Source organism: Mytilus californianus, unplaced genomic scaffold (genome assembly GCF_021869535.1).
Source record: "Mytilus californianus isolate M0D057914Y unplaced genomic scaffold, xbMytCali1.0.p SCAF_19, whole genome shotgun sequence".
Taxonomy (NCBI): Eukaryota; Metazoa; Mollusca; class Bivalvia; order Mytilida; family Mytilidae; genus Mytilus; species Mytilus californianus.
In genome coordinates, this window is record NW_026262667.1 from 8,732,894 (window position 1) to 8,760,588 (window position 27,695).

The 27,695-nt window shown below is 33.9% G+C and overlaps 1 protein-coding gene across 1 annotated transcript; it reads right to left on the reverse strand.

Moving 5' to 3' along the window:
• Window positions 1–1,530: 1,530 nt before the first annotated feature.
• Window positions 1,531–26,044, reverse strand: LOC127727225 (uncharacterized protein in proB 3'region-like). The gene is made up of 10 exons (XM_052234699.1): window positions 25,629–26,044; window positions 20,127–20,255; window positions 19,381–19,418; window positions 16,910–17,046; window positions 15,814–15,890; window positions 15,420–15,510; window positions 5,781–5,901; window positions 3,896–3,963; window positions 2,412–2,541; window positions 1,531–1,823 (listed from the first exon to the last, which is right to left on the reverse strand). Exons 1-10 carry the CDS (start codon window positions 25,747–25,749, stop codon window positions 1,737–1,739), a joined length of 999 nt encoding a protein of 332 aa, XP_052090659.1. The 5' UTR covers window positions 25,750–26,044; the 3' UTR covers window positions 1,531–1,736.
• Between the last annotated feature and the right edge of the window lie 1,651 nt (window positions 26,045–27,695).

Consider the following 27,695-nt stretch of genomic DNA (forward strand, 5'->3'; position numbering starts at 1 on the left):
TGTCATGCTTTTCTCAGACTGTTTACGACGTCTTTACCATAAATCAATTGGATGTGTTCTTAATAGATACTTTGGTCTTGGGCAAGATGATTTATTCCGCAGTTATTGTTGGCTTTTAACTTTCTTTCAGCAACTGCGATTATTCTCAGATCGGCACTTTGTGTCTTTTATATTCATGTTGGTTGTATCTTGGCATTTCGTGTCGATATGATTAGTCAAGTCATTTCTAAATAATTTTTACATGTTGTTCTTACATTTTTCTGTTTCACCATTATCCCAGGGTTGAGGAGTGGGTGGGGGGGGGTGTTAACATTCTGTATGTCGTTGGTTGTTATCTGTTATTGTTTATTGTTTTGTCATAAAACAGGCCGTTGTTTTTCCGTTTGAATTTGGGTATTGTTTGCCATGTCGGGTCCTTAAATAACTGACTGATTGTTTGGAATAATAGTTCTGCCATATGTGAATTCATTTTCATTTTTTTTGTAAATCGTACACCTGATTGACTGTATCAGGTATGGGTTTTGCTCATTGTTGAAGGCCTAATATGACCTAACATAACATAACATGCGTTAACAACAACAACATTGAAATCTCGCGTTTTTCATCTTTAATGTCCCAATCTAATTAAAATATAGTTCTCTGATTTCATACGAATGAAATCAGAGAACTTTATTTTAATTAGATTGTTACTGTCCATTTCTAGAATAAGATGTAGACGTTTTTTTTCTGTGGTATCATTAATTTTTAAGTCCAATGTATATAACCGATCATTAAAATAAGAGTACACAGTGAATGGACATGAAATTAAATGAATTATTGTCAGGTGGTTTTGTTTTGTCTTTGAAAAAGTTTGTATGATTTTTTCCGTATGAGAATGTTGGCTAGTTGTTATCATTTAGTAATGATTGTTTGTAAATACGCGTGTGTTTAGATTTTAGCAACAGGTGCAATCCGTTGTTACATACTATGATATCCTTCTTTTAATTGTAATACGAATTGTTTGCTGGACCAACAACACATGCAAAACTGCCCAGAAACACTGAACATAATGCAGTAGCTGGGATATGGTGTATTCCTTTATGACAAAACTACTTCATGAGAGTAGCTACTTTCAAGGAAGCTATTACACCAGGTTTCCTAATGTGTCACAAATGACTATGGATAAGTTCAATGTATCGTAGCCACAATCATGTCCTCTTTTCCTCGATAGTGAAATCACCGAATTTTGACTTATCACCGATGTTTTACTTAACATGAACAACACGACGGGTGCCGCCAGTGGAGCAGGAGTTGCTTACTCTTTCAGAGCAGCTGAGATCACCACCGGGTTTTGGTGGGGTGTGTGTTGCTCAGTCATGTTTGCTTGTAGTGTTTGTAGACTGTTGTGTTTCTTTTTTTTCAACTCCTTTTTTCTACAAACCCCAAAGCAAAGGAACAGTACTTTTAAAGTTTTTCTTCACCACAAAACCACAATTAGACCTCCAATAAGGAACACAAGCTAATTGTATGTTCAGGATAGACTGTCACATGTTCAAGCAGAATATTTTATTAGATGTCGTTACACATGTTTCAATTTTTAACTCCTATAATATTAGCTTTATTTTCATTGCATATATTGAAAACTAATGCAAACTTAAAGTATGTTTTGTAAAAAGTAAATTCATTTTTTCGAAATCACAGTTATATTGCAATCGTCTAGATTATATTTCCCTGTCGTTTAAACACATGATGTAGAATCAGTAACCTCCATTCCAGTCCACTAAACTACCAAGTGTTTCATTGTTGACAAATTTATTGTAATTTTCAACAAAGGTCTGGACGACCTACAAAATAGTAATACCAGATTTACTTAAGCATCATTTTTTTCATAATGCTTATAGCAAGCCAGAATCTTGTCTAAGGTTTTTTTTTCCATTTAGGTCCTTGTATTAGTTATCTTTTGTACTGAAATGACATGATATAGGAATACAAATATATCTATAATACAAACTCTTTAGCCATTAAGTAGACAGCAAAGCGTTGTTTTGTGATACGAACTTGTACTGGTCTGTTGATACCAAATAGTGCAATATGCTACCCAAGTTTCTGTATTAACTTTCAGTAGAATGTGCATCGTATATTTGTAACTTGTTACCGAGTATTTTTACAAAAAAATATAAATCGAGTGTTGCAAATCTACCTAAGGTTGTCTTTGCCAGGGTGTAGAAAGATGCTATTGTTTATAATGAATTTAACAATTTATGAGAAGTAAATCAAAAGTATGTTATGGTGTTTCTTTATATGTCAGGACAATATAAATCGTCTGTCAATACTAACATGATTAAACAGTTAAATATAAGCGGTTATTTTATATATATATATATATATATATGAAATATTAATAGAGAAGAATTTATAATTGTAGTACTCACTAGTTGAGTCTGGCAAGGTCCTGATATATGTGGTGTAATGATCACGTTACGGAATGACCACAAAGGACTGTCTACAGATAAGGGTTCGGTGTTAAAAACGTCTAAAATAGCACCACCAATCCATTCATTCCTACAACATAACATACATATATCATTTAAGCTTACCTTCATTTGGAATTATTATGTTATTAGTTAATCTTCTATATGGTTAGTTAAGTTAGTAAAAAACTTTAAATGTCCTGATGATTATCAACTCTCTAATATCTCCAAAACTTTATTGTCCTCAGTAGCCAGGTCCCTTACTTTTTCGCTCACCTGTTCCAAAGGGCCAGTATGAGCTTTCTCCATCATTTGGCGTCCGTCGTCTGTCGTCGTCCGTTAACTTTCACAAAAATCTTCTCCTCTGACAATACTAGGCCAAATTTAACAAAACTTAGCCACAATCATCATTGGGGTATTTAGTTTAACAAATGTGTCCGATGCCAGCATAGCCGACATGGCTAAAAAAAGGAACATAGGGGTGAAATGCAAGTTTTGTCTTTTATTTTGAAAACCACGAATAAAAGAGAAAATCTGACAGAGACAGAAATGTTTGGCATTTTGAGCTCTACCTATTGTTCTTTCAGTCAAAACGGTTAGAAGATATCTTATAGGAGTTATTGCCCTTGAATGATGAATTCACCATTTTTTGTTCTTTCATTTTTGGTTATTATCTTGAAAATTATAATAGATAAAGAGAAACTTTAATAGCAAAAATGATCAACAATAAAATTGAGAATGGAAATGGGGAATGTGTCAAAGAGACAACCCGACCAAAGAGCAGAAAACAGCCGAGGGCTACCAATGGGTCTTCAATACAGCGAGAATATCCCGCACCCGGAGGCGGCCTTCAGCTGGCCCCTAACCAAAAATGTGTACCAGTTCAATGAAAACTCCAAAACATATAAATGAACTAAAATTAAAAAACATACAAGACTAACAAAGGCCAGAGGCTCCTGACTTGGGACAGGCGCAAAAATGCGGCGGGGTTAAACATGTTTTGTGAGATCTCAACCCTCCCCCTATACCTGTAGCCAATGTAGAATAAACAAACACACAGCAATACGCACAGTAAAAGATCTACAAGATCTACAATTAAGTCAGCATTGCTGAAATCGTCAGACGATTTCTTATTAGAGTTATTGCCCTTTAATGACGATTTTTTTTTTTGATACGCTCTTTTGTGTTTTGGGCAAAATGTAAACAGAAAAATTATCAGTAATGAAAAAAAAAGATATTTTTGTCATGAATTCTATTCTAATCTTCAATGTTGGATAGTGTCTATTATTAAAATGTACATAGACCTAGATGAGCGACACAGGCTCTTTAGAGCCTGTAGTTAAATTTAAATAATTTCATTTATGCATTGTTCCGTACTAAAATGTATAAGAAAAGATATTTTTCTCTACCATTTAAAAAAGGTCAATACGTTTGTAAGTAATTACCTTAAAGCAGTGACCAAACTATCTTCATTAATAACAGTTCCTCTTCCGACATTTATAAATACTGACTTCTGCAAAGCACCAAGTGGGAAACATTAAAAACAATCTCAACAGCAACAAATTAAAGACAGATGAAACTGATGCAGTGGTACCTCTGTTGCTTTCAATGTTGAACTGAATGATCAATCAACATAAAATGTGGCTTGTTATATAAAACCGATCAAATCAAATGTATGTGTTTCAAAATACGACTCTACATGTCAATTACATCAAATTGTTTAGTTTTAATTACAGACATACTGTCTTATATATGACGTACTTTCATCCAATAATAATTTTTTTTCAGTGAGTATGTTTATTTCACATACACCTGTAAACTTTAAGTTAACGTTAGTACAGATACAAGATCTGCATCATATCGAGATTATATCTAGATACTGATGTGATAGGCAACTTAAAATACACGTTTTCATTTGTCCTATTAGAAACATTCAAATTTTTAGTAGTAACATTACATATTCCCCTGCATAGTACATTTGTAGTATCATACCATGTCATGTCGGGCTTTTTATAGCTTACTGTGCGGTATGGGTTTCACTCAATGTTGAAGACCGTATGATGACCTATATTTGCTTACTTTTTTTTTAACTTTTACGTCATTTGGTCTCTGTGAGAGAGTTGTTTCATTGTCATCATACCACATCTTCTTATTTTTATACCTGCCTATTACGTATGTGAATGACAGTTTAAAGATATGCAAGAGTTCATCAGTGAATACACGCTAAAAAAAGGAATGAACTGTAACATTGACAGCAGACTTGGTTTTCTTTATTATGAAAGGCGCGTTCAGGTTTTTTTACCTGCCCCATTCTATGCCAATTTCCAATCTATCAAGGACCATAACTCCTGAACGGCAAAAATGGAACTCGCCAATATCAAACTTGCACCATTTTGTCATCAGTAAGAGCATATTAAAATTTGAAGAGCATTGTTGAACGGTTCAGAAGTAATTGCACAGAAATGGCATAAAGTGCCATTTTTCAATCTATCAACAACAATAACTTTTGGACAGCAGAAGTAAAAATCATCAATATCAAACTTGACCTTCATTTTTTCATCAGTACCAAAATATCAAAATTGTAAAAGCATTGGTCGAGTGGTTCATAAGTAATTGCACAGAAACGACATAAAGTGCCATTTTCCAATTGATCAAGGCCCATAACTCTAGAATGGTAAAAGTGGAAATCGTCAATATTGAACATGACCTCCATTTTGTTATAAGTAACACCATGTTGAAATTTGAAAAACCATTGGAAAAAGGGTTCATATGTAAAGTGCCATTTTCCAATATATCAAGTACCATAACTCCTGAATGATAAAAGTGAAAGTTATCAATACCGACCCTGACCTCTATTTTGTCATTAGAATCAACATATTAAAAGTTGAAAAGCATTAGTTGAACGGTTCATAAGTTATTGAATGGAAACTGTTGGCAGCCGCCAGCCTGCCGTACTTCGCTAACTTTATGGACAATCAAGTTAAAAAACGTAACAATGACCACTGAACTATGAAAATGAGGTCAGGATAAAATCAATTCTGTATAACGGATACTCTAAATGATTCTATACACCAAATATTATTTACCTTGTGACCGAGAAACTGATTCAACCTGGAAATATTGATCATTTGTGCATATTACCTTTATATTTCCATAAACATTGGTTGGAATTCGTAACAAAAATAATGAAAGTACAGGGGCATAAGAGCCTTTGTATTGCCCCCTTCTAGTTTTAAGCAATTTTTTATATTGAAAATGACACTGACTAACTTCTAGACTATAAGACAATATAATGTGTTTTGCCACGGAAGTAGAATCAAAGTTGTTAACCTTTTTCATACAATGCTTGAGAATATCTCCAGACAGAAGATCTTTGGTATCAGGAGTGGTTGGCAGTACACTACATATATAGTCACAGTTCTGTAATATTTCTGGGAGGTCCTTGGTGGTCCTGAACAAAATGTAAATTTTCAGATTTAACAAGCGATTTTAATTACTATATATATAATAAAATATTAATTTTCGCGAACCATTTAGGTCACAGAAATTCCAAAAAATGGCATCAGTAAGGAGAGTTGTACAAATGATGTGAATACACAGAACCCGGATCCAAATTATCTTTTACTAAAAGTATTCATCATTTTCTGTTTTGTATGTACTAACAACATTTCATTTTTCTACAATTTCGATTAAAATATTATAAAACCTGCAGTTCAATAGGTCACATGCCCCAAATAAACATTCCCCGATTGGTCGAACTACTGTGGCCTCGGTGTAAAGCAACGCAAGCCTCGATGTAAAGATCACGCTTCCAAAAATAGAGGTATGTCCCAACTTAACATTCCCCGATTGGTTGAATTGCTGCTCGATGTAAAGCAACGGAAGCCTTGATGCAATGAAGAAAAGGGGTTGACAGGATAAACGTAATCGTTATAAATTTTAACTTCATGGTTCTTATGCAAGCAAATTTAATAAACAATGATTTTATACATTGTGTTATTGTTTTCACCTTACATAGGGCTTTATTTCTGATCTTATTTCTGTGTACACAATTCTGAATCTACATATTTCACCTATATCAATATTAGGTAATCCGTTTGGACGATTCCATATACTATTATGTTTTAGGTTTTTTTTAGCTTCAGTGTCGAGTTGGTGTATAGTATTGAGGGCTATCTGCGAGAAATAAATCCTTTTTTCTGATAGATTAACTAAATTCAAAACCAATATAAAAAATAGTTAACACATATATTTTATTTAACTGAGTAAATTGATCGGAATGTGAATGATACATAAACCTAAAATTCGTTTTGGTCTATCCCAGTGATGACATTTGCGCGGGAATTTAGTCCATTGACATCGTAATATAATTTACTTTGGATTATAATTATCTTTAGATGTAATGTTACAGGATTTAATGTGAAATTATTTGTCTCTTCTTTTATAGTACACGAGTTTGACGTCAGGTTTGTACACATGAAGTCTCTAGTCTAAAATAAAATGCTTCGCTGGGCGCAGCTTGATACGACCGCAGAGGTCGAACCCTGAACAGTTGGGGCAAGTATGGACACAACATTCAAGCTTGATACAGCTCTGAATTTGGATTGTGATTAAATATTTGACACAGCATAGGTTTCTGACACAGAAAGAATGTGGTCTAAGAACTTCAATTTTTTTAATTTACCTATTATGGTCCAATGCCCAAAATCAAAATACATGGTTAGATTCAGCATATCAAAGAACCCCATATATTCAATTTTTGTTGAAATCAAACAAAGTTTAATTTTGGACCCCAACTTGGACAAACTTGAAAACTGGTCCCATAATCAAAAATCTAAACACATGTTTAGATTCAGCATATCAAAGTACCCCAAGAATTCAATTTTTGTTAAAATCAAACTAAGTTTAATTTTGGACCCTTTGGACCTTAATGTAGACCAATTTAAAAAACGGGACCCAAAATTAAAAATCTAAAAACACGGTTAGATTTGGCATATCAAAGAACCCCAATAATTCAATTTTTGATGAAATCAAACAAAGTTTAATTTTGGACCCTTTTGACCTCAATATGAACCAATTTGATAGCGGGCCCACAAAATAAAAAATCTAAATACATGGTAAGATTCAGCATAGCAAAGAACCCCATATATTCAATTTTTGTTGAAATCAAACAAAGTTTAATTTTGGACCCCAATTTGGACCAACTTGAAAACTGGGCCAAAAATCTAAAATCTAAATACATGTTTAGATTCAGCATATCAAAGAACCCCATATATTCAATTTTTGTTGAAATCAAACAAAGTTTAATTTTGGACCCCAACTTGGACCAACTTGAAAACTGGTCCCATAATCAAAAATCTAAACACATGTTTAGATTCAGCATATCAAAGAACCCCAAAAATTCAATTTTTGTTAAAATCAAACTAAGTTTAATTTTGGACCCTTTGGACCTTAATGTAGACCAATTTAAAAAACAGGACCCAAAATTAAAAATCTAAATACACGGTTAGATTTGGCATATCAAAGAACCCCAATAATTAAATTTTTGATGAAATCAAACAAAGTTTAATTTTGGACCCTTTTGACCTCAATATGAACCAATTTGATAGCGGGCCCACAAAATAAAAAATCTAAATACATGGTAAGATTCAGCATAGCAAAGAACCCCATATATTCAATTTTTGTTGAAATCAAACAAAGTTTAATTTTGGACCCCAATTTGGACCAACTTGAAAACTGGGCCAAAAATCTAAAATCTAAATACATGTTTAGATTCAGCATATCAAAGAACCCCATATATTCAATTTTTGTTGAAATCAAACAAAGTTTAATTTTGGACCCCAACTTGGACCAACTTGAAAACTGGTTCCATAATAGAAAATCTAAACACATGTTTAGATTCAGCATATCAAAGAACCCCAAAAATTCAATTTTTGTTAAAATCAAACTAAGTTTAATTTTGGACCCTTTGGACCTTAATGTAGACCAATTTAAAAAACGGGACCCAAAATTAAAAATCTAAATACACGGTTAGATTTGGCATATCAAAGAACCCCAATAATTAAATTTTTGATGAAATCAAACAAAGTTTAATTTTGGACCCTTTTGACCTCAATATGAACCAATTTGATAGCGGGCCCACAAATAAAAAATCTAAATACATGGTAAGATTCAGCATATCAAAGAACCCCATATATTCAATTTTTGTTGAAATCAAACAAAGTTTAATTTTGGACCCCAATTTGGACCAACTTGAAAACTGGGCCAAAAATCTAAAATCTAAATACATGTTTAGATTCAGCATATCAAAGAACCCCATATATTCAATTTTTGTTGAAATCAAACAAAGTTTAATTTTGGACCCCAACTTGGACAAACTTGAAAACTGGGCCCATAATTAAAAATCTAAACACATGTTTAGATTCAGCATATCAAAGAACCCCAAGAATTCAATTTTTGTTAAAATCAAACTAAGTTTAATTTTGGACCCTTTGGACCTTAATGTAGACCAATTTAAAAACGGGACCCAAAATTAAAAATCTAAATACACGGTTAGATTTGGCATATCAAAGAACCCCAATAATTCAATTTTTGATGAAATCAAACAAAGTTTAATTTTGGACCCTTTTGACCTCAATATGAACCAATTTGATAGCGGGTCCACAAATAAAAAATCTAAATACTTGGTTAGATTCAGCATATTAAAGAACCCCAAGAATTCAAGAATAAAACCCCATTGAAATTGATCAAGAAATAAGCAATTTATACGAAGTATCTTCTTTTGCACAATACTGTGCAATTGAATATTTCTTGCTATTGTGCAATACTGTACAATTGACAATTTCTTGCTATTGCGCAATATTGTGCTATTGGATATTTCTTGCTATTGCGCAATACTGTGCAATTGAAGATTTCTTGCTATTGCGCAATACTGTGCAATTGAAGATTTCTTGCAATTGTGCAATACTGTGCAATTGAAAATTTCTTGCTATTGCACAATACTTATTATATAATAATTTACACATCCTGTTTGGTGTGTATCTCCTACCATATCATTATTATTTGCTTTTAAATATTAATCAGAAATAACCAACTTAAAATGGAAAATTTTAAAAGAAAAAAAAAAAGGAAAAAAAGAAAAAAAAAGAAAAAAAATAAAATCCCCCCCCCCCCCCAAATTTTTTGAACCCCCTTATGATTCATCACCCCCAAACTCAATCCAAGCCTTCCCTTTGTGGTATGGTACCTTGCAGTACAATTTCAGAGAGATCCATACACTTGAACACAAGTTATTGTCTGGAAACTAGAAAAATGCTTATTTTTGGCCCCTTTTTGGCCCCCTATTCCTAAACGTTTCGGGCAATAACCCACAAACTCAATTCCAGCTTTCCCTTTGTGATATGGAACCTTGTAGTACAATTTCAGAAATATCCAAACACTTACACACAAGTTATTGTCATGAAACTAGAAAAATGCTTGTTTTTTGCCCCTTTTTTGGCCCCTAATTCCTAAAATTTTGAGGCAATTACCCCCAAAATCAATTACAGCCTTCCCTTTGTGATATGGAACCTTGTGGTACAATGTCAGAGAGATCCATACACTTACACACAAGTTATTGTCTGGAAGTTACAAAAATGCTTATTTTTGGCCCCTTTTTGGCCCCTAAATCCTTAACTGTTGGTACCATAACCCCCAAAATCAATCCCAACCTTCCTTTCGTGGTATTGAACCTTATGGTAAAATTTCATGGAGATCCATTCACTTAAACTAAAGTTAGAGTGCGAAAACCAATGTGTCTTCGGACGACGCCGGACGACGCCAGACGACGACGACGACGACGACGACGACGACGACGCCAACGTCATACCAATATACGACCAAAAAATTTTCAATTTTTGCGGTCGTATAAAAAGCCAGTGACAGAACGATAAACAGATAAGCAACTGTCTAGCCTCTAGGGCCAAGTAAGGGAGGTGAAAAAGCCAGTATTACGCAGAACGATAAACAGTTACATAGACGGATCCAGGGGGTGGGGAAAATTTGGTTGATTTTATAGGGAGCAGGGGCGGATCCAGCCATTTTATAAAAGGGGGGTTCCCAACTCGGGACAAAAGGGGGAGGGGTGTGTTCCAACTATGTGTCCCCATTCAAATGCATTGATCGTCCAAAAAAAGGGGGGGTTCCAACCCTCGGAACCGTCCCCCCGGATCCGCCACTGGGGAAGCATGACGGGAGTGGGCAACCCTTAGGTCAGTCAGCGGCCACCCCCCTTTTATGAAAAGTTGTGGATCCGCCACTGAGATTTATATAAGCAGGTTTTCTTTGTGTAGATACCTTAAAATATCACCAACTGTGACTGAGTACACAATTTGATTCATTTTAGCTCATTAGCTGGGCTCACTCGCTAAAAAGGTTCATTGCGGGCCTGCTCACTGGCTTACATTTTACGATATTCATGACTCGTGTAGAAAAGCCGATAATCTATACATGTGTGTGAGGAGTAGTTATCAAGCTTGCTTTCGTTTGTAAAAACTGTCTTAGTCCAAGTTAGGGAGGTGAAAAAGCCAGTAATAGAACGATAAACAGATGATCAGGTTTTCTTCATATAGATCCCTTAAAATATCCCCCACTGAGGACACAATTTGAATCATTTTAGCTCATTAGCTGCGCTCACTCGCCATAATAGGTTCATTGCGGCTTACTGGCTAATATGTGTAGAAAAGCTGATAACCTATACATACATGTACATGTATATGGTCATATCATATGTTTTCGTACGTCATATGAATTTGTACTATGCATGCCTTTTCAATGGAAATTGTGACGACAGTATGCATTCTTAATAGCACGAAAAACGATGAGAAGAGGATACATATGTCAACCAAAATTTTTCAGCAACATCAAAATATGTGAGGACACCCTATCAAGATCTATTAAGCTTGCGTTCATGTTGCATTAAAACTGTTTTAGGAAGGTGAAAAATACCAACAATATAACAATAAATAGATAATCGATATTGTAAAATATCAATGTGTTGAAAAGCCAATGATCTACATATATACTTAAATATGTCAACCATAAAATAAAACTGATTTAATTTACACCACAACTGTTGAAAAAACCTTTATGTTTATATAACTTATCTCATTCTAGTCCATTCAACTGACAGAATCAGTGTACATTTCATGAACTCTTTAATAACAATAACAATAATCATCATGGACTATTCTTTATAGCAATATCTGTTAGGGGACGACCATTTGATATTCTGGGGGGGGGGGGGGGGCAGGAGGATTTTGAAAATAAATAACTCAGCCTTGATAATCACAAAAATAAATGGTTTGTTCTGTGGTAGTTTGAAAATAAATTACCTGACTTGCAATGTATTGAAAATAAATAACTCAGCAGGTCTAATCGAAAGTATGAGATGGCACCAGATTCTTTCTTAAATTCATTTTTTTCCCAAAAAAAAAAATCGGGGAAACACTTCCCATATCTTTTAATAATAAAAGTATAAATATTATTTAAATATACTTGAAATGTCAGAAAATTGGTTTCATTTAACTTGAGGTTAATTGTCTCAGGAACACTTACCTCACTTTTATTAAATCAGGGCCGTAACTACATTGAGACAAATGCCTCATGTAGGAAATTTCAAAACCAAACGCTTGTCTCCATATCAAATTGTGTTCATTGTGAGTGCCTTGCAAGAAGCAAGTTCTGTTCTCCCTCAGACGTAGCCCCTGATTTTTCGGGATCAATGTTTTTTATTTATTTGTCTTTTGTTCATTGATTGCCCTTCTGTATTCTGTCAGTGTTGCATTCATTTTGTAATTTAGTAATTTTATTATTAACTTGATCATGAGTTTAAAAAAACACAGCAGCCACAGACTTAACTATGTGAATTACATTTTTGCTTTATCATGCATATTTGTCTTTTGATGTTGTCCCTAGAAACTTAAGTCTTACACTGAATCTATAACGTGATATTTTGCTTTGAGACCAAAATATTGTCATAAAATTATTACAACAGAACTTGCATTTTCAGTTTAAGAAAGGGTCTGGGGAACACCCAGAAGGCATGATTTTGCATCATTTGTTCTATAGCTTCTTGGGCCTTCAGCGGTTCAAAAACCCTTCAAAAAAAATTTTGCCTCGCTCCGCTCGGCGAAACATGTTTGCCAATACTTTTAAAAGAGCCTTAGTTGCAACCAAACTTTAATACTGTGTATGTATGCAATACATGTATATGCATTGGGGAATATAGAAGATTCATTTCTGCAGAGGATAATAATTAATTCTGATTAAATGGTACATAATGACGACTACACATGAATTATTTATAATAAACAAATAATTTAAAAATTGTATGTTTTCGAATATTAAAAATATAGTTGTGAAAATAAATAATCAGTCCCTTGCTTTAATGAAAATGAAAAAATCTTGCTTCAATAGTGCAGAAAATAGATAATCTGTCCTCTTAGTTTACAAAAATAAATAACCGATCCAAAACAAATCCTCCTGCCCCCCCCCCCCCCCCCCCCCCCCCCAGAATATCAAATGGTCGTCCCCTTAGCCATTTAGGGGTCTTTTGCATTCAAAGTTTAGTTTTTAGTGGGTTTATTTTGCGAAAAAGAACTCAATTTCCAGATCAAAGTTAACATTTTCTATATATTTTGCTGTGTCAAAATGACCTAATGAATATAAAGGACAGTACCCATATAGACCCAAAAATGGTATATCACATTCTACACATGACATTTTAGCAGGAAAGACTGCCATTGGAGTATATAACTTTTAACCTGTGTATGTATAATTAAAATATGATAATAAAATTCATATGTTTTTCAGGACTTCTGATCGAACCATGTACATGTAGTATGGCATGTTTGGGAGATATGGTTTTGGTGGATAGGATGTTCATGAAGGACCTGTAGTACAAAGTATATCACTGGATTGAGCTCTTTGTCTAAGTGTATTATTAAAGTGCTTTGCTTTGAGCTCAGTTCATTGTTATGCAATTCATTCTTTGTGAAATAAAGATTTGACAGACAACTCTCATGTACAAGGATTTGTCAGGGTAGTATCCATTCTATGTACAATGTAAGTAATACGGAGATAAAAGCATTTTATTATGATTTGAACCAAACATTTTTTGTCCTTTAACCAAATTTTTAAAAAAGAACAAATTTACCCTACAATGCTACACTCGCTACTAGCAATATGATGCTAGGTTGTTTTAATACATCTGTACTGCCTAATAACTGATGACTCGGTCCTGAGTGTAAATGGTCATTCAGTATGTTAAAAAAAAAAAAAAAAAAAATTTATAAGGCCTATCTGGCCTAATTGATTTCTAAAACTATATTTGATTGTACATTTGTTGTACATGTTCAACATTTTTCATTCATTTGTTTATTTCTTAATTTGTGTGAATTAACATTGTTACAGTAAATGTTAATTACTACACTTTCATACCACAACAAATACTGTATTGGTATCACTTATATTTGTATCCATATAACAAAAAAAATTGAAAAGAGAATAATTTTGCAATATTTTTTTCATATTGAATACTATAACTTTTTTGATATTTAGACATATTAAGTAGATATTCATAATACCCACTTGACATGCTTGAAATTCTATCAGATTACTTTTGGAGCAGTTACGAGTCTTTGAAGCATGCTCACAAAGGTTTTTTTTGTTGATATCGTTTTCATATTGGTCAAAACTTTTTTTTGCTTCGGCCAGCTTTGGAGGAGATGTTATCAAAGAATTGATAAAAAACAACACAGAAGTTTACTTTCTAGCTCATCTAGCCCCAAGTATCATGTCAGGCATTTTCATTACTAAAAACCAATAAATGTCTTCTAATCTGAGAAACTATTTCGACATTTTAACAAAATATTTTACTAATGATACTGACAATCCACCACAAAGTAATATAAATAGAACCATACAAATAGTGAGCAAATACATATAAAAAAGATGTGGTATGATTGCCAATGAGACAATTCTCCACAACAGACCAAAATGACACAGAAATTAACAACTACGGGTCACCGTACAGCCTTCAACAATGAGCAAAGCCCATAATGCATAGTCATTTATGTTATTTATGTACTCTAAATAAACGAAAAACAAATATTATGTAACACATAGACAAACGACAACCACTGAATTACAGCCTCCTGATATCATGTTCTCAGATATCATCTCCCATTTAAAAAAAAATCACATGAAAAAATGAACCTATTATGTGTTGCTCTCCTAACTACAAAATTTATCCAAAATCAAAGATGTGGAAAATATTCTATCATTATCATTTGGTCATTAATGCAATTAGTGTCTCTTCCATGCCCTCTTGAACATAAAATCTAAATATTAAATAAACAACACTCCTCATGCTCAGGTTGGTTGTCATCGTGCAACACAGTTAATAACAACATATAGGAAAAACATAGAACTCCTTTTGTCATATAAAACACTGTCAAACATCCAAACATACTATCCACATTCATCTGTGTCCACACTTGTACCGTATATAAAATATATAATTCATGTCAACTAAGTAAAATAGTTTGATACCTAAAAAAACTCATTCGTCATGTTCATTTGTAACTCAACAAACACAAGTATAAATCAATATACCGCAGAGCCGAATTTAGTCGGCCCCACCTCCTAATGGAGCTACATATATGGTTAATGCATAGACTTTTTACAAGTCTCACTCCTAACTTTGCCTTGGCATCCCCTCAAAATCCTAGATTTCCAACTGTACTGAGACTCAATTTAAAATTAATAATGATGAAATGCACAGGTTAAAGTTACAAAATCACCCCAGATATTTTCTTTCACAGTAGAAGCAACACAGACATATAATACAATTGTATTATATATTATATGTCTCTGGGTGCAATAAGTCAGAAATTATTTTCATTAGCATAGTATAAGTATAAAACGTACTTGTAAACATCTAAAGGTAGATCTGGATTGTTTCTGGCTTCCCTGGTCATTCCCCAGACTTCCATTCCAACGGCTTTACAGAATGTTCCAACTTTATCAATATTAAGAAAAGACGTCAAGTCATTAAAAAATTTAAAAAACATTGAAATATCTATACTGTAAACGTTGTAAAGACGTGATTTTCACATAACTGTTCATAAGACAACACAATATATGCGTCAAAAATGTATGTTATATATTTCATAAACTCTACATTTGGAATAAAGACGAGAACAAATTTAAACCTTCCAACAAGTATATCGTCTATATAGTCACAACGTGTTATGGACTGAATTAAGTGCACCAAATCTAAGTTGAGTACAACACTTAAAGTGCATGACAAAGGAGTACTTACTTCTGGTCCCGATTTGTCCTGCACCAAGAATACCGAGTCTTAGGTTTGAGAGTAGTCTTGGATTCTTATATTCCTCCCTATACAGATATAAATAAATACCATATTTTTGTTTCGTATCTTGATAAGATGTCAATGATATACACAAGTTTTTGTTTTAATATATCTAAACTTTACTTTAAGTTATAAATGTAAAACATCCAGTTTTTGTCTAAACATTAAAAATTTAAATTTCATTAAATTTAATACAAGTATCTAATAGTCGGATAAATGACACGTGTCAAGCTGAAATCTTCAAACGTTCAACACTTAAATAAATAAATCCGATGACCGAAAGAACTAAACGTTACTTTACACCTTTTAGGTATGAACAGACCGGGAAGAATCAACCGGTCTAAAAGTATGGCGAATTATTGTCAGGTAACATTTTGGAATTGAAAGATGCAGATGGTTACATGATCATCCATGCATACTTTATTAAAATGTGATGCCGTAATGATCAACCATATATAGAATATTACTCCAGATTTTATTTCAAATTTATAAAATCAGCACCGTGAGAGACACGATTTTATGATGAATTAGATTTTTGCAAAAAAAAAAAGATTGTACATGCATTAATTAACGGGCTTTTTGGGTGATGTTCGAAAGCTTGAAAAACAAATAGTATAACTGCATTTATACTTCAGACTCTTTGATTCAACCGGTTCCGCTCGTTTTGGCAACCTAGTTAGGTGATACGATTAACCGGGCTTAGCCCGAACGAATGAAGCAGACATAAAAGGTTTAAATTGGATCCGATCCTAGACAAAACTATCACTAAAACATATGTACAGGCTGCCAACTCCATTATGTGTATGGCAAGAGGAAATGTTTCCTTTATATCAACAATGGAATTCGTTAAAAAAAACAATTCATTCACCAGAAACAATCTGATTAAATATACATCTCTGATTTCGGTCATCAGACAAGTATGTGAGTTACGATATAATGTTAATCAGATTGAGATAGAAACATAAGAACAGGCAAATAATCGATGTTTTGATTTCTAATAGTATTTCGAACAATAACGACAAATTGAACAATAATCATAACTTACGGTTTCCAATCTTTGTTTTTCTGATCTTCGTACATGCCAAAAATATTTTTCTCTTTAGCTAAGATATATCCAAGAACATATTCAGCCATCAAATCTGTGAACGCTGTCCCTCCTTGACTTAAGAAAACCCGAGGAGGCTAAAACAAAGAAACACATCTATGGAAACCACAAAATGATCCATAATATATCGGGACTTTAAAATATAGAGGAGTACGGCAGATATATGATCCTCATATATTGATAAGAGAACCTCAATAAAAATAAAGAGCATATAAACTCTACTACAAAACCAGACTTTGACATGTAACAAGTTAACACCATTCAAATTGGTAAAACTACACTGTAGGGCGTATGTACTCCAATAAAAATAGATGTAGAAATCCGTATAATATGTCTAAACAATCACATACGAATCACGCAAACTTTAAAGCTCTGCAGTGATAATTTTCGGTTCTATATAGTGTCAGGAACTGCATCCCGAAAAGTAATTAGGACGAAGTCTTCAATGAGAAATAATTCAGGTTTTACTTTGAATGATTAATTTTCTACTCTAAGTGTAATGTTGACTTAACTAGAGGCTCTAAAGAGCCTGTGTCGCTCACCTTGGTCTATGTGAATATTCCACAAAGGACACTCTACAAAATTGTAGACGAGAATAGAATTCATGACAAAAATCTGTTTTGTTGATCTTGTATTGCTGAACATTTAGTCTGTTTATTTTCTCTCTATTTTCTTTAATTTTTGCTCAAAACACAAAAGAGGGTAAAAAATCCTCATTTAGGGCAATCACTCCTATAAACAGTGACAGTCTACTAACTATATCGGCAAAATTTGACTTGTTAGAAGATCTTGACTTGCTGATCATTGTTGTGATTTAAAGTGTCTATTTATCTTTTATAATTGTTCATCATATATGGCAAAACGCAAAACAAATGGCGAAAGTCGTCTTTAAAGGGCAATAACTCCAATAAGGAGTCGTCAGAGGCTTTCTTCCTTATTTTTTAATTGTAGATCTTGTCTTACTGTTCATTTTTGCTTATTTAAGTTTCTATCTATCTATTATAATTTTAAGATATATGACAAAAACGCAAAAAATTGGCAAAAATCGTCACCAAAGGACAGTAACTCTAATAAGGAGTCGATTGATGATTTCAACCATGTGGACCTATTTGTAGAACTTGTCTTGTTGATCATTTTTGCAATTTAAAGTAGGCAAAAATGAAAAAAAAAATGATAAAATTTGTCATTTAAGGGAAATAACTCCTATAAGAAGTCGTATAACAGTTTTGACGTTTATGAACAATTGGTAGTGCTCAACGTTATTATTAATTTTGCTTCAGTCAGATTTTCTCTTTTTATAACGGTTTTCAAAATAATAGACAAAACTTGCATTTTACCCCTATGTTCTATTTTTAGCCATGTCGGCCATCTTGGTTGGTAGGCGGGGTCATCGGACATATATTTTAAACTAGATACCCAAATGATGATTGTAGACAAGTTTGGTTAAATTTAGCTCAGTAGTTTCAGAAGAGAAGATTTTTGTAAAAGTTATCGGACGACGACGGACAATGGACGACGACGATGGACGACAAGTGATGAGAAAAGCTCACTTGGCCCAGACTGTATCTACTTGTTAACTGTTAAAAAAACTAGTCCATTTATCAGTAAAATACGAAAAAATAAATGTTTTCAAAATTTTGCTCTAGATACAGTATTTTGGTCATAAACAATCTTTCATCCAGATTTCATAAATTTCCATGGAGGTTTGACAAAGTTATTGATGACTGAAAAACTTTAACCTCAGACTGAGCCTGAGTGTTAACTGTAAAAAAAACTAACTCCATTCATCAGTCAAGTACGGAAAAATGAAAATAAATATTTTCAAAATTTCTCTGTCGATACTGTCTTTTGGACATAAACAAGCTTCGGTCCAAATTTCATAAAATCCATGGAGTTTTGACAAAGTTATTGGTGTCTAAAAAAATCTTTAACCTCAGACTAAATCTGAATGTAAATAAAAAAAAACTAAGTCCATTTATCAGTAAAATACGGAAAAATAAATTTCGCACTGGACACTTACTGTCTTTTGGTCATAAAAAAGTTGCTGTCCAAATTTCATAAAATTCTATGAAGGTTTGACAAAGTTATTGATGACTGAAAAACTTAAACCTCAGACTAAACTGAATGTTAACTGCAAAAAACAAACCAAGTCCATTTATTAGTAAAATACGGAAAAATAAAAATAAATATTTTCAAAATTTTGCTTTGGATATTGTATTTTGGTCATAAACAAGCTTCTGTCCAAATTTCAAAAAAATTCATGTAGGTTTGACAAAGTTATTGATGTCTAAAAAAAACTTTTACCATAGACTGAACCTAAATGTTGACGCCGCCGACGCCGACGACGGAATCTAGGATCGCTATGTCTCGCTTTCGCGAAATAAATTTCGCAGGCTCGACAATAAACGTACCTTTTCGATGTCTATATGACGCATTATCGTTTCTACTCCTGCAAAAAAAAAACAAAAAAACATGTAGAAAACAATCAGTGATAGTTTTCATCTTAAGCTTTCAGCTTTCTTCCATGCTTTCATCGGATAAGTTCACTGCTACAGAAAGCTTTATGCAATACGTTTGTTAAACTGGAAATTCCAACGCAATTTATTATATATAATTTTCTCCGTCCTGAAAGAGCTCAGTGGATATTCATCTGTTCCGGTCTTGCATTGAAAAATGCACAGTCGGCCATTTATACCTATAATTGCACTTGTCCCAGGCAACAACTGCATGAAAACTCAACTTAATATTTCAATGCCAGTGTTTTGAAGGCCAAACAAGAACAAACTAGTACCCACTTTATAAGCTGTTTGGTTGATGCCCTTTTTTCAATTTGTCTAGCGCTGTCATGATGAGAATGATTGAAGATCTGGTTCTCTCTTTTGCATTGTAAACAGAACAAGTTTTTTTTGCGACAATCTTTGCAGTGATTATTATTTTGCAAGGATAAATAACACGTGACAATCAATTCTGCAATTCTTCCGGCAATACAATATCATAGGATTATAAAATCCATATATTAATGTATTTACATAGCTACACGATTCAATCTTAATGTTACAGTCTGGTATTGGCATTCTGAGAAGCTGCTAGAATTATTTCTTAAAATTGAAGATCTGTATACCCATATGTACATACCACATAACAATTTGATATCTACCTGCCCAGGTACTGTGTGCCCATTTAAGCTTTTCTGCTTTATAGATGTATTTAGAGATAAATGGTAAATCTGCAAATAATACTTCAGCTGAATGCAGAACTTTCGTCTCGTCTTGATGTGAAATTTCTCCTAAGAAAAAAATAATGGAAGGATAAATCGAGACCAAAAGTAAAAGCCATTTGCAAAAAAGTATAACAAAAATACCGAACTCCAAGGTAAATTCAAAAAGGTGAAGTCCATAAAAACTGACAATATCAAACGCTATCAACCAAATGAACAAGTAGAAAACAAGTGCAACAAGGAGTGTTTATAGCTCACCTTGCATTTATGAATACACATTGGTCCTTGCAGAATATAAATGCACTATGTTTGTTTCTCAAATGAAATGTCACATTATCCATGGGCGGATTTAAGGAGGGCGGGGTGCACGGGGCCCCCTTATGGAGCTTTATTTATGGTTAATACAGACTTTTTACCGGTTCTACTACAAATTTTGTCAAGTTAAGGGGCCCGCGCCCCCTCCCCCCCCTTTTTCAAAAACCTGGATCCGCATCTGTTATCGGATACAGTCAAGTCCGGTCAATGAGGACGTTAAATCTGGTGACTCGCTCGTGCAGGGAGAATAACACACTCGCTGTACGTTAGATAACTCTTGCAACAATTATATGCTTTGAAAACTAGAGAAAGGGATCACAGCCCTATCTGATTGATTGATTGTTATTTGCTTAACGTCCAGTGCACCCCTATCTGTTTACTTTGTATCCTCTAATACACTATTTATAAAGTCAAGTTTGTCAGTTTGCCATCGACCATCCCTTTGGTATCTTCTGCCTCTCTGTTTCAAGAAAAACATTTGCTTACCGGAAAAATTAAATTGTTTTGGTATAGACAAGGATTTGTACAGCAAGTCTTACAATACAAATCATTGGAATTATGCGTACACATGATCGGACATGTTAACAAGAGTGCACACGCTGAAATATCTCGCCTGTTTTAATGACCATTGATTTTATGTTGATAGTCCTAAATATAAAGTTTACTACAAGTATCACATAAACTTAACATGATCCGATCAAATGAGGTCAAGGTCAGATAAACCAAGCCGGAAATACATGTACACCTTACAATCACTCCATACACCAAATATTGCTTATAGTATACATGTACAAGAAACAGACCAAACCATGACAACTTTATATTAACCAATGAACTATGAAAACGAGGTCAAGGTCAGATGAAACCTGCCACCTAACAATCATTCCATGCATCAAATATAGTTGACCTATTGCTTATAGTACCTACGAAACAAACTTAATCAGGCAAACTTAGATATTATATATACCCTGCCATGTCCTGTCTGTGCTTTCGTTTGATGTTTTCTTTGTATCGATCTGATGAGCTTAGCCTTTTTTCAGCTGATTTTTATAGTTTGTTCTTATGTTGTGTTGTTACACCACTGTCCCAGGTTAGGAGGGTTGAGCACTCACAAACATGTTTAACCCCCGCCACATTCTTTATGTGCCTGTCCCAAGTCTGGAGCCTGTAGTTCAGCGGTTGTCGTTGGTTCATGTCGGTCATATTTGTTTTTCGTAAATTGTTTTGTAATAAATAAGGCCGTTAGTTTTCTCAATTGAATTGTTTCATATTTTTCATGTCGGGTCCTTTTATAGCCGACTATACGGTATGGGGTTTTCTCATTGTTGAAAGCCGGTTGTCTATAATTGCTTACGTCCACTTCATTTTCACTTTGGTAGATAGTTGTCTCATTGGCAATCATACCACATCTCCTTATTTTTATATCGACATTGATTAATGAACCATGAAAATGAGGTCAAGGTCAGATAAACCCTGCCTGACAGACATTTACACATAACAATCATTCCATACATCATGCAAATACAGTTGACCTATTGCTTTTAGTATCTACGAAACAAACTAAACCAGGAAAACTTAACATTGACCAATGAACCATGAAAATGAGGTCAAGGTCAGATGATATCTGCCAGACAGACACATACACCATACAATCATTCCATACACCAAATATAGTTGACCCATTGCTTAAAGTTTAAAAAAGACAGACCAAAACTCATAAATTTAACATTGAGCAATGAACCTTGAAAATGAGGTCAAGTTAAAATAAAACCTTCCAGACTGACATGTACTCGTAAAATATTTCCATACACCAAATATAGTTGACCTATTGCAGTATTAGAAAAACAGATCAAAACACTAAAACTTAACTTTTACCACTGAACCATGACAATGAGGTCAAGGTCAGATGGCACCTGTCAGCTGGACATGTACATCTTACAATCATTTCATACACCAAATATAGCAGACCTATTCTTATAGTATCTGAGAAATGGACTTGACCACGAAAACTTTACCTTGTTATTGATCCATGACATGAGGTCGAGGTCAAGTGACAGACACGGGGACCTTGTAAGGTACGCACATACTAAATAGTTATCATATTACTTATACTAAGAGAGAAATTAACATTGCAAAAAATCTTAACTTTTTTTCAAGTAGTCACTGAACCATGAAAATGAGGTCAAGGAAAATGGACATATGACAGACGGAAACTTCATAACATAAGGTTTCTATATACAAAGTATGAAGCACACAGGTCGTCTACCTTCTGAAATATTTCTAGGTAGAAATGAGTGGTTAGCGCTAATGGCAGCTCCCACAACGTAAGTGATATTTTTGCTATTTCTGTGACTTTATAGTGTTTCTTCCCACATTTTGTCTCTATAGTAAATAGTGTTATATTCCATCAGTGACTATTTTATTTAAACAATTCAGCAAGAAATAACATTATTAGAGACCGTATACATTTTGTCAACATACTTTTATTGTGATCAATCAGCCATGAACTCATTACAACCTGTTAGTCTATTTTTATCTACGGCTCAAGTATTCAACCATCCGTGGATTACATGTAAAAATATTTCACAATACAGTACGTGCGTTGTGAAATCTACCCAAAAGACGAGACGAGGGACAAAAGCCGGAAGAAATATTTTCCGATCGATCCGCACTGTTGTGACATCAAACAGGGTTTCGTGTGCTTATCATTCCTTCAGAGGAACTATTTCCCATAACAATTCGATACATATAACACCACAATGTTCATCTATCTTCACTGTTAATAGTATCGATACACAGCCTATCAAGACTCTCATTCGATTTAGACCTGACGAGGACACTCATGAAACATTCGCCCGTGTTACATCATATCTTCGAAAGATTCCGCGAATAGCTATTAGTCAAACCATTGATAGAATTTCTCTCAGTTCGCTAAATGCAAGATCCGTAAAGAACAAATCGACTTCGATCTGTGATTTTATGCTTTCAAGTGATGCAGATATACTGGCACTGACTGAAACCTGGCTAGGAACTTCAATTGACAAACCTGTAATCTCCGAATTACTGCAAATGGATACAGTATTCACCAAATTTCGAGAAAAGGAAAGACAGGTGGTGGTGTAGCCGTCATCCACAAATCAAATCTTGAAGTGAAGCGGTCCAAACACGCACAGACCTTTTCACATTTTGAATTGCTAAAATACGTGTTCATCACGATATTGCCTATATATAAACTGGATAATAACTGTTGTGCCGTTTTGCTCATGCTCGATCTATCGGTCGCTTTTGATACCATTGACCATCAGATTCTTTTTTTTTAATCGTTTTGAATATTCCTTTGGCGTTACCGGAGATGCTTTGCTATGGTTACAATCGTATCTTATGAACAGAACCCAACGTGTTGCTATAGGATCAGTACAATCTGACGATATCAAACTCGATTTTGGTGTACCGCAGGGCTCGGTCTTAGGGCCGGAACTGTATTGTATTTTCGCAAAACCATTAGGTGAAATTTGCAGGCGCCACGGAATGTCATACCATTCGTACGCAGACGATACTCAGGTTTATCGAAAATTAATCATAAGACCGCAAGGCGACTGGTGCGATCTGTCCAAACGCCTAGAAAAATGTTTGTCTGATATTGGTGATTGGATGAGTGCCAACATGCTGAAACTTAATGAAGACAAAACAGAATTAATAATCTTTGTACCCAAACATCAATTGAAGCATCTTTCCGATTTCCGTCTGACATTTGAGGGAACTTTGTTAAGCGACGTTTCTTGTGTGAAAAATCTGGGAATGTACTTTGATAAAACCATCAGTATGGAACATCAAGCCAGTGCGATCACTAAGGTTTGTTTTTACTAAATTCGGAACATTGGTCGAATTCGATCTTTAATTTCGGTTGAAGCCTGTAAAACACTAGTGTGCTCCCTAGTTACCCAATAGATCCCTCAGGTCGAAAAACAGTATGCTCTTACATCCTCCAAATGACGTCCGAACGAAAAGCTACGGCGAGAGGCGTTTTGACAAGGCCGCGCCTACACTCTGGAACAGTTTACCATCGTCGGAGTGTAAATTCTTTAGATGTTTTTAAAAAGAAACTCAAGACTCACTTATTTCGAACTGCTTTTAAGGATTTCTTGTAGATTTTATATATATACTTTTAATTGACTGCATTAATTTTAGACTGTTTTGTATATTTTAGGGGACATGCATTTTTCATTTTTTATTTCTTTTTATTTCTTATTTCTAAATCTTTATATGCTTGTTTGATTCGTATTAGTTAGCTTTGTAATTTATGTTTTATGTATTTTTGTATTTTATTTTATTTTAAATGTGAAGCGCTTAGAGTAATTGTTGTTATTATATAATGATGCGCTCTATAAATATTGTATTTATTATTATTGTAATTAATATTAAGCTTCAAAGTAGTTAGTTAACGACACCGTCGCCGCCGACGACGCCGCCGCTAGATCACTTTCCCTATGTCTCGCTTTCTACGACAGAAGTCGCAGGCTCGACAAAAACTGCAAATATTGTTATTTTCATTTCGGATGTTATGGTTAAAATATAACTACGGTAAGCCGATGGTACTAGTAGTCCAATAATTATGACGTCCTGAAAGGCTATATTACGTAGGAAGTCGTCAAAGCAAAAAATTTAAATAGTCTTTCAAAACGTCATAATTATTTGGACTGTGACAATCTTTGAATTAGATCTTTTAATCATCGAATGTTGAGTCATTGACAAAAAAAAATATCAGTATAAATGCTACACCAGGATTTCAAATGTAATAGGAAAAATTAAAAACATTCCGAGAATCATACATATTTCAGGGGAATATCCAGTTGAATTAAACAGTCGATGGTAGTCTAAAAAAAAGCAAAAACATATCTTCATTTATGTAGATTTTAAAATAATATTCTTTTATATAATTTGGTAATGAGGACTAAATAATCATGAATGTGCATTTAATGCACGCAAAAATTGTTCTTTACTTTCTTTCAAGGATAGTTGTGTGACCAGTATGACAATACTTTGAAAATATTTGCTACCGGAACAAACAATACGGATTTTTTACACCGATGTCCTTAAAAACTTTGTATCGCCATTTATCAAACAAACCTGGTTGTACTGGAGTAATACTAGTGATATTGGCTGCAGGCAAACATTTCCTTGCAACGACAGCTAGCTCGTTTAAAGAACTTATAACAAAAACAACAGGTGCTCGTACACTTCCAGCCATAACGGTGATGGATTAAGTTTTACACAGATAAAATACACTTATCTTAAAGCGGTCAGAGAACACAGGTAAAAAAAAATATATGTATATGGACTGAATACACTCAGTATATTTATATATGTATGTTTTTAAAAATATCGTCTCGAAGCTATGTAAGAAAAGGGTTGCGTTTTTTTTTACCAGATCCAGAAATTTGAGTGAAGGATCGGTATATAAAGACACATATATAGTAACTGTATCATAAATAAGCAAGTCTGCAGCAAAACGTTTACCATTTTTGGAAATGAGTGTTTGTTGCAAATTAATTTAAATCGTGCGAGTTTTCTGTCGCTGAAAATTGAAGGATCTGCACAAATTACAATATATATATATATATATATTATTAATATCAACTTGACTTGTTTAAATAGATATAAGAAGATGTGGTATGAGTGCCAATGAGACAACTCTCCATCCAAGTAAAAATTTATGAAAGTAAACCATTATAGGTCACAGTACGGTCTTCAACAAGGAGCCTTGGCTCACACCGAACAGTAAGCTATAAAGGGCCCCAAAAAATTACTAGTGTAAAACCATTCAAACGGGAAAACCAACGGTCTAATCTATATAAAAAACGAGAAACGAGAAACACTTATGAACCACATCAACAAACATGTATTATGTTTCTTGTCACTTGTGTATACAATGTACTATGTTTGCATTTTAACCCGCCAGGGTTTTATGTTTTGCAATAAAGTTATACTTTATATAGTATATCAAAGTCATGATTATGTGTGTCTACACATCACTTTATTCAATTAATACACCAAATTTTAAAAAGCTAGGTCACATGCATACACATGATACAGTAGTTCAAGTACATTATCTGTTGCAAATTTTATCCAAGTATTACTAAATATCTTTTAAAATATAATGTTTTTGTATTTGGTGAAGTGCTTAAACATGATTGAATGTATATAAAAATATAAAAGTTTATGTTTAAAATGCATTTTGTGCATAAAGCTACGTTGGTATCATTACAATGTTTAACCTGATTTTTTATAAAAACATAAAATGTAACAAGTTACAAAATCCAAACAGATCAGGTAGTTTTTTTGTCAGACAGTACTTGTTACAGGAATAATTTATACATACAAAATTACACATTTAAATATCCCATACAGATCAAAGGGCCCCTTATCTCTCAGATAAAGCATTTTACAAACCTGCTGAAGGTTTGGTGTAAACAAAAAGGTTTCAAGGCAGTCTTAAAATAAAGTTTGTCGATGTTTGCATGAAGCTAGCTGAAACCTTTCTATAAACGTTGCAGCTTTTTGTTGCAAACCTGCTGCAAGTTTGCAGAATCAATTATGATCGCGAAGAACTTTAATAAAACAAAATATCTGGAATATTTGCAGATAGATTGCAATAAATCTTTGACCATTCAATATGTTCGCAATACCATGGCAAGAATTATACAATAATGACTGAACATGCCTACTGGTAACTTCCTGGAAGCGTTTTTTTTAAATTTGGTGCTAGATCATGTTGATGGTTTGCTGATGGTGAAATGATGAAGTTGAAATCATCCCTTCGTAAATTTTACGGACGCCATCACGAGTTGGTTGACCGTTATGGAATAACCGTTTCACAGATGATATCGGATATGTTCCTTATGTCGTAACTATACAATACCCTTCCCTTTTCACGAATGTGACCTACCGAATGATACTATTTACCGGATTTGTAATAACATAAGCAACACGACGGGTGCCACATGTGGAGCAGGATCTGCTTACCCTTCCGGAGCACCTGAGATCACCCCCAGTTTTTGGTGGGGTTCGTGTTGCTTAGTCTCTAGTTTTCTATGTTGTGTCATCTGTACTATTATTTGTCTGTTTGTCTTTTTATTTTTGGCCATGGCGTTGTCAGTTTGTTTTCGATCTATGAGTTTGACTGTCCCTCTGGTA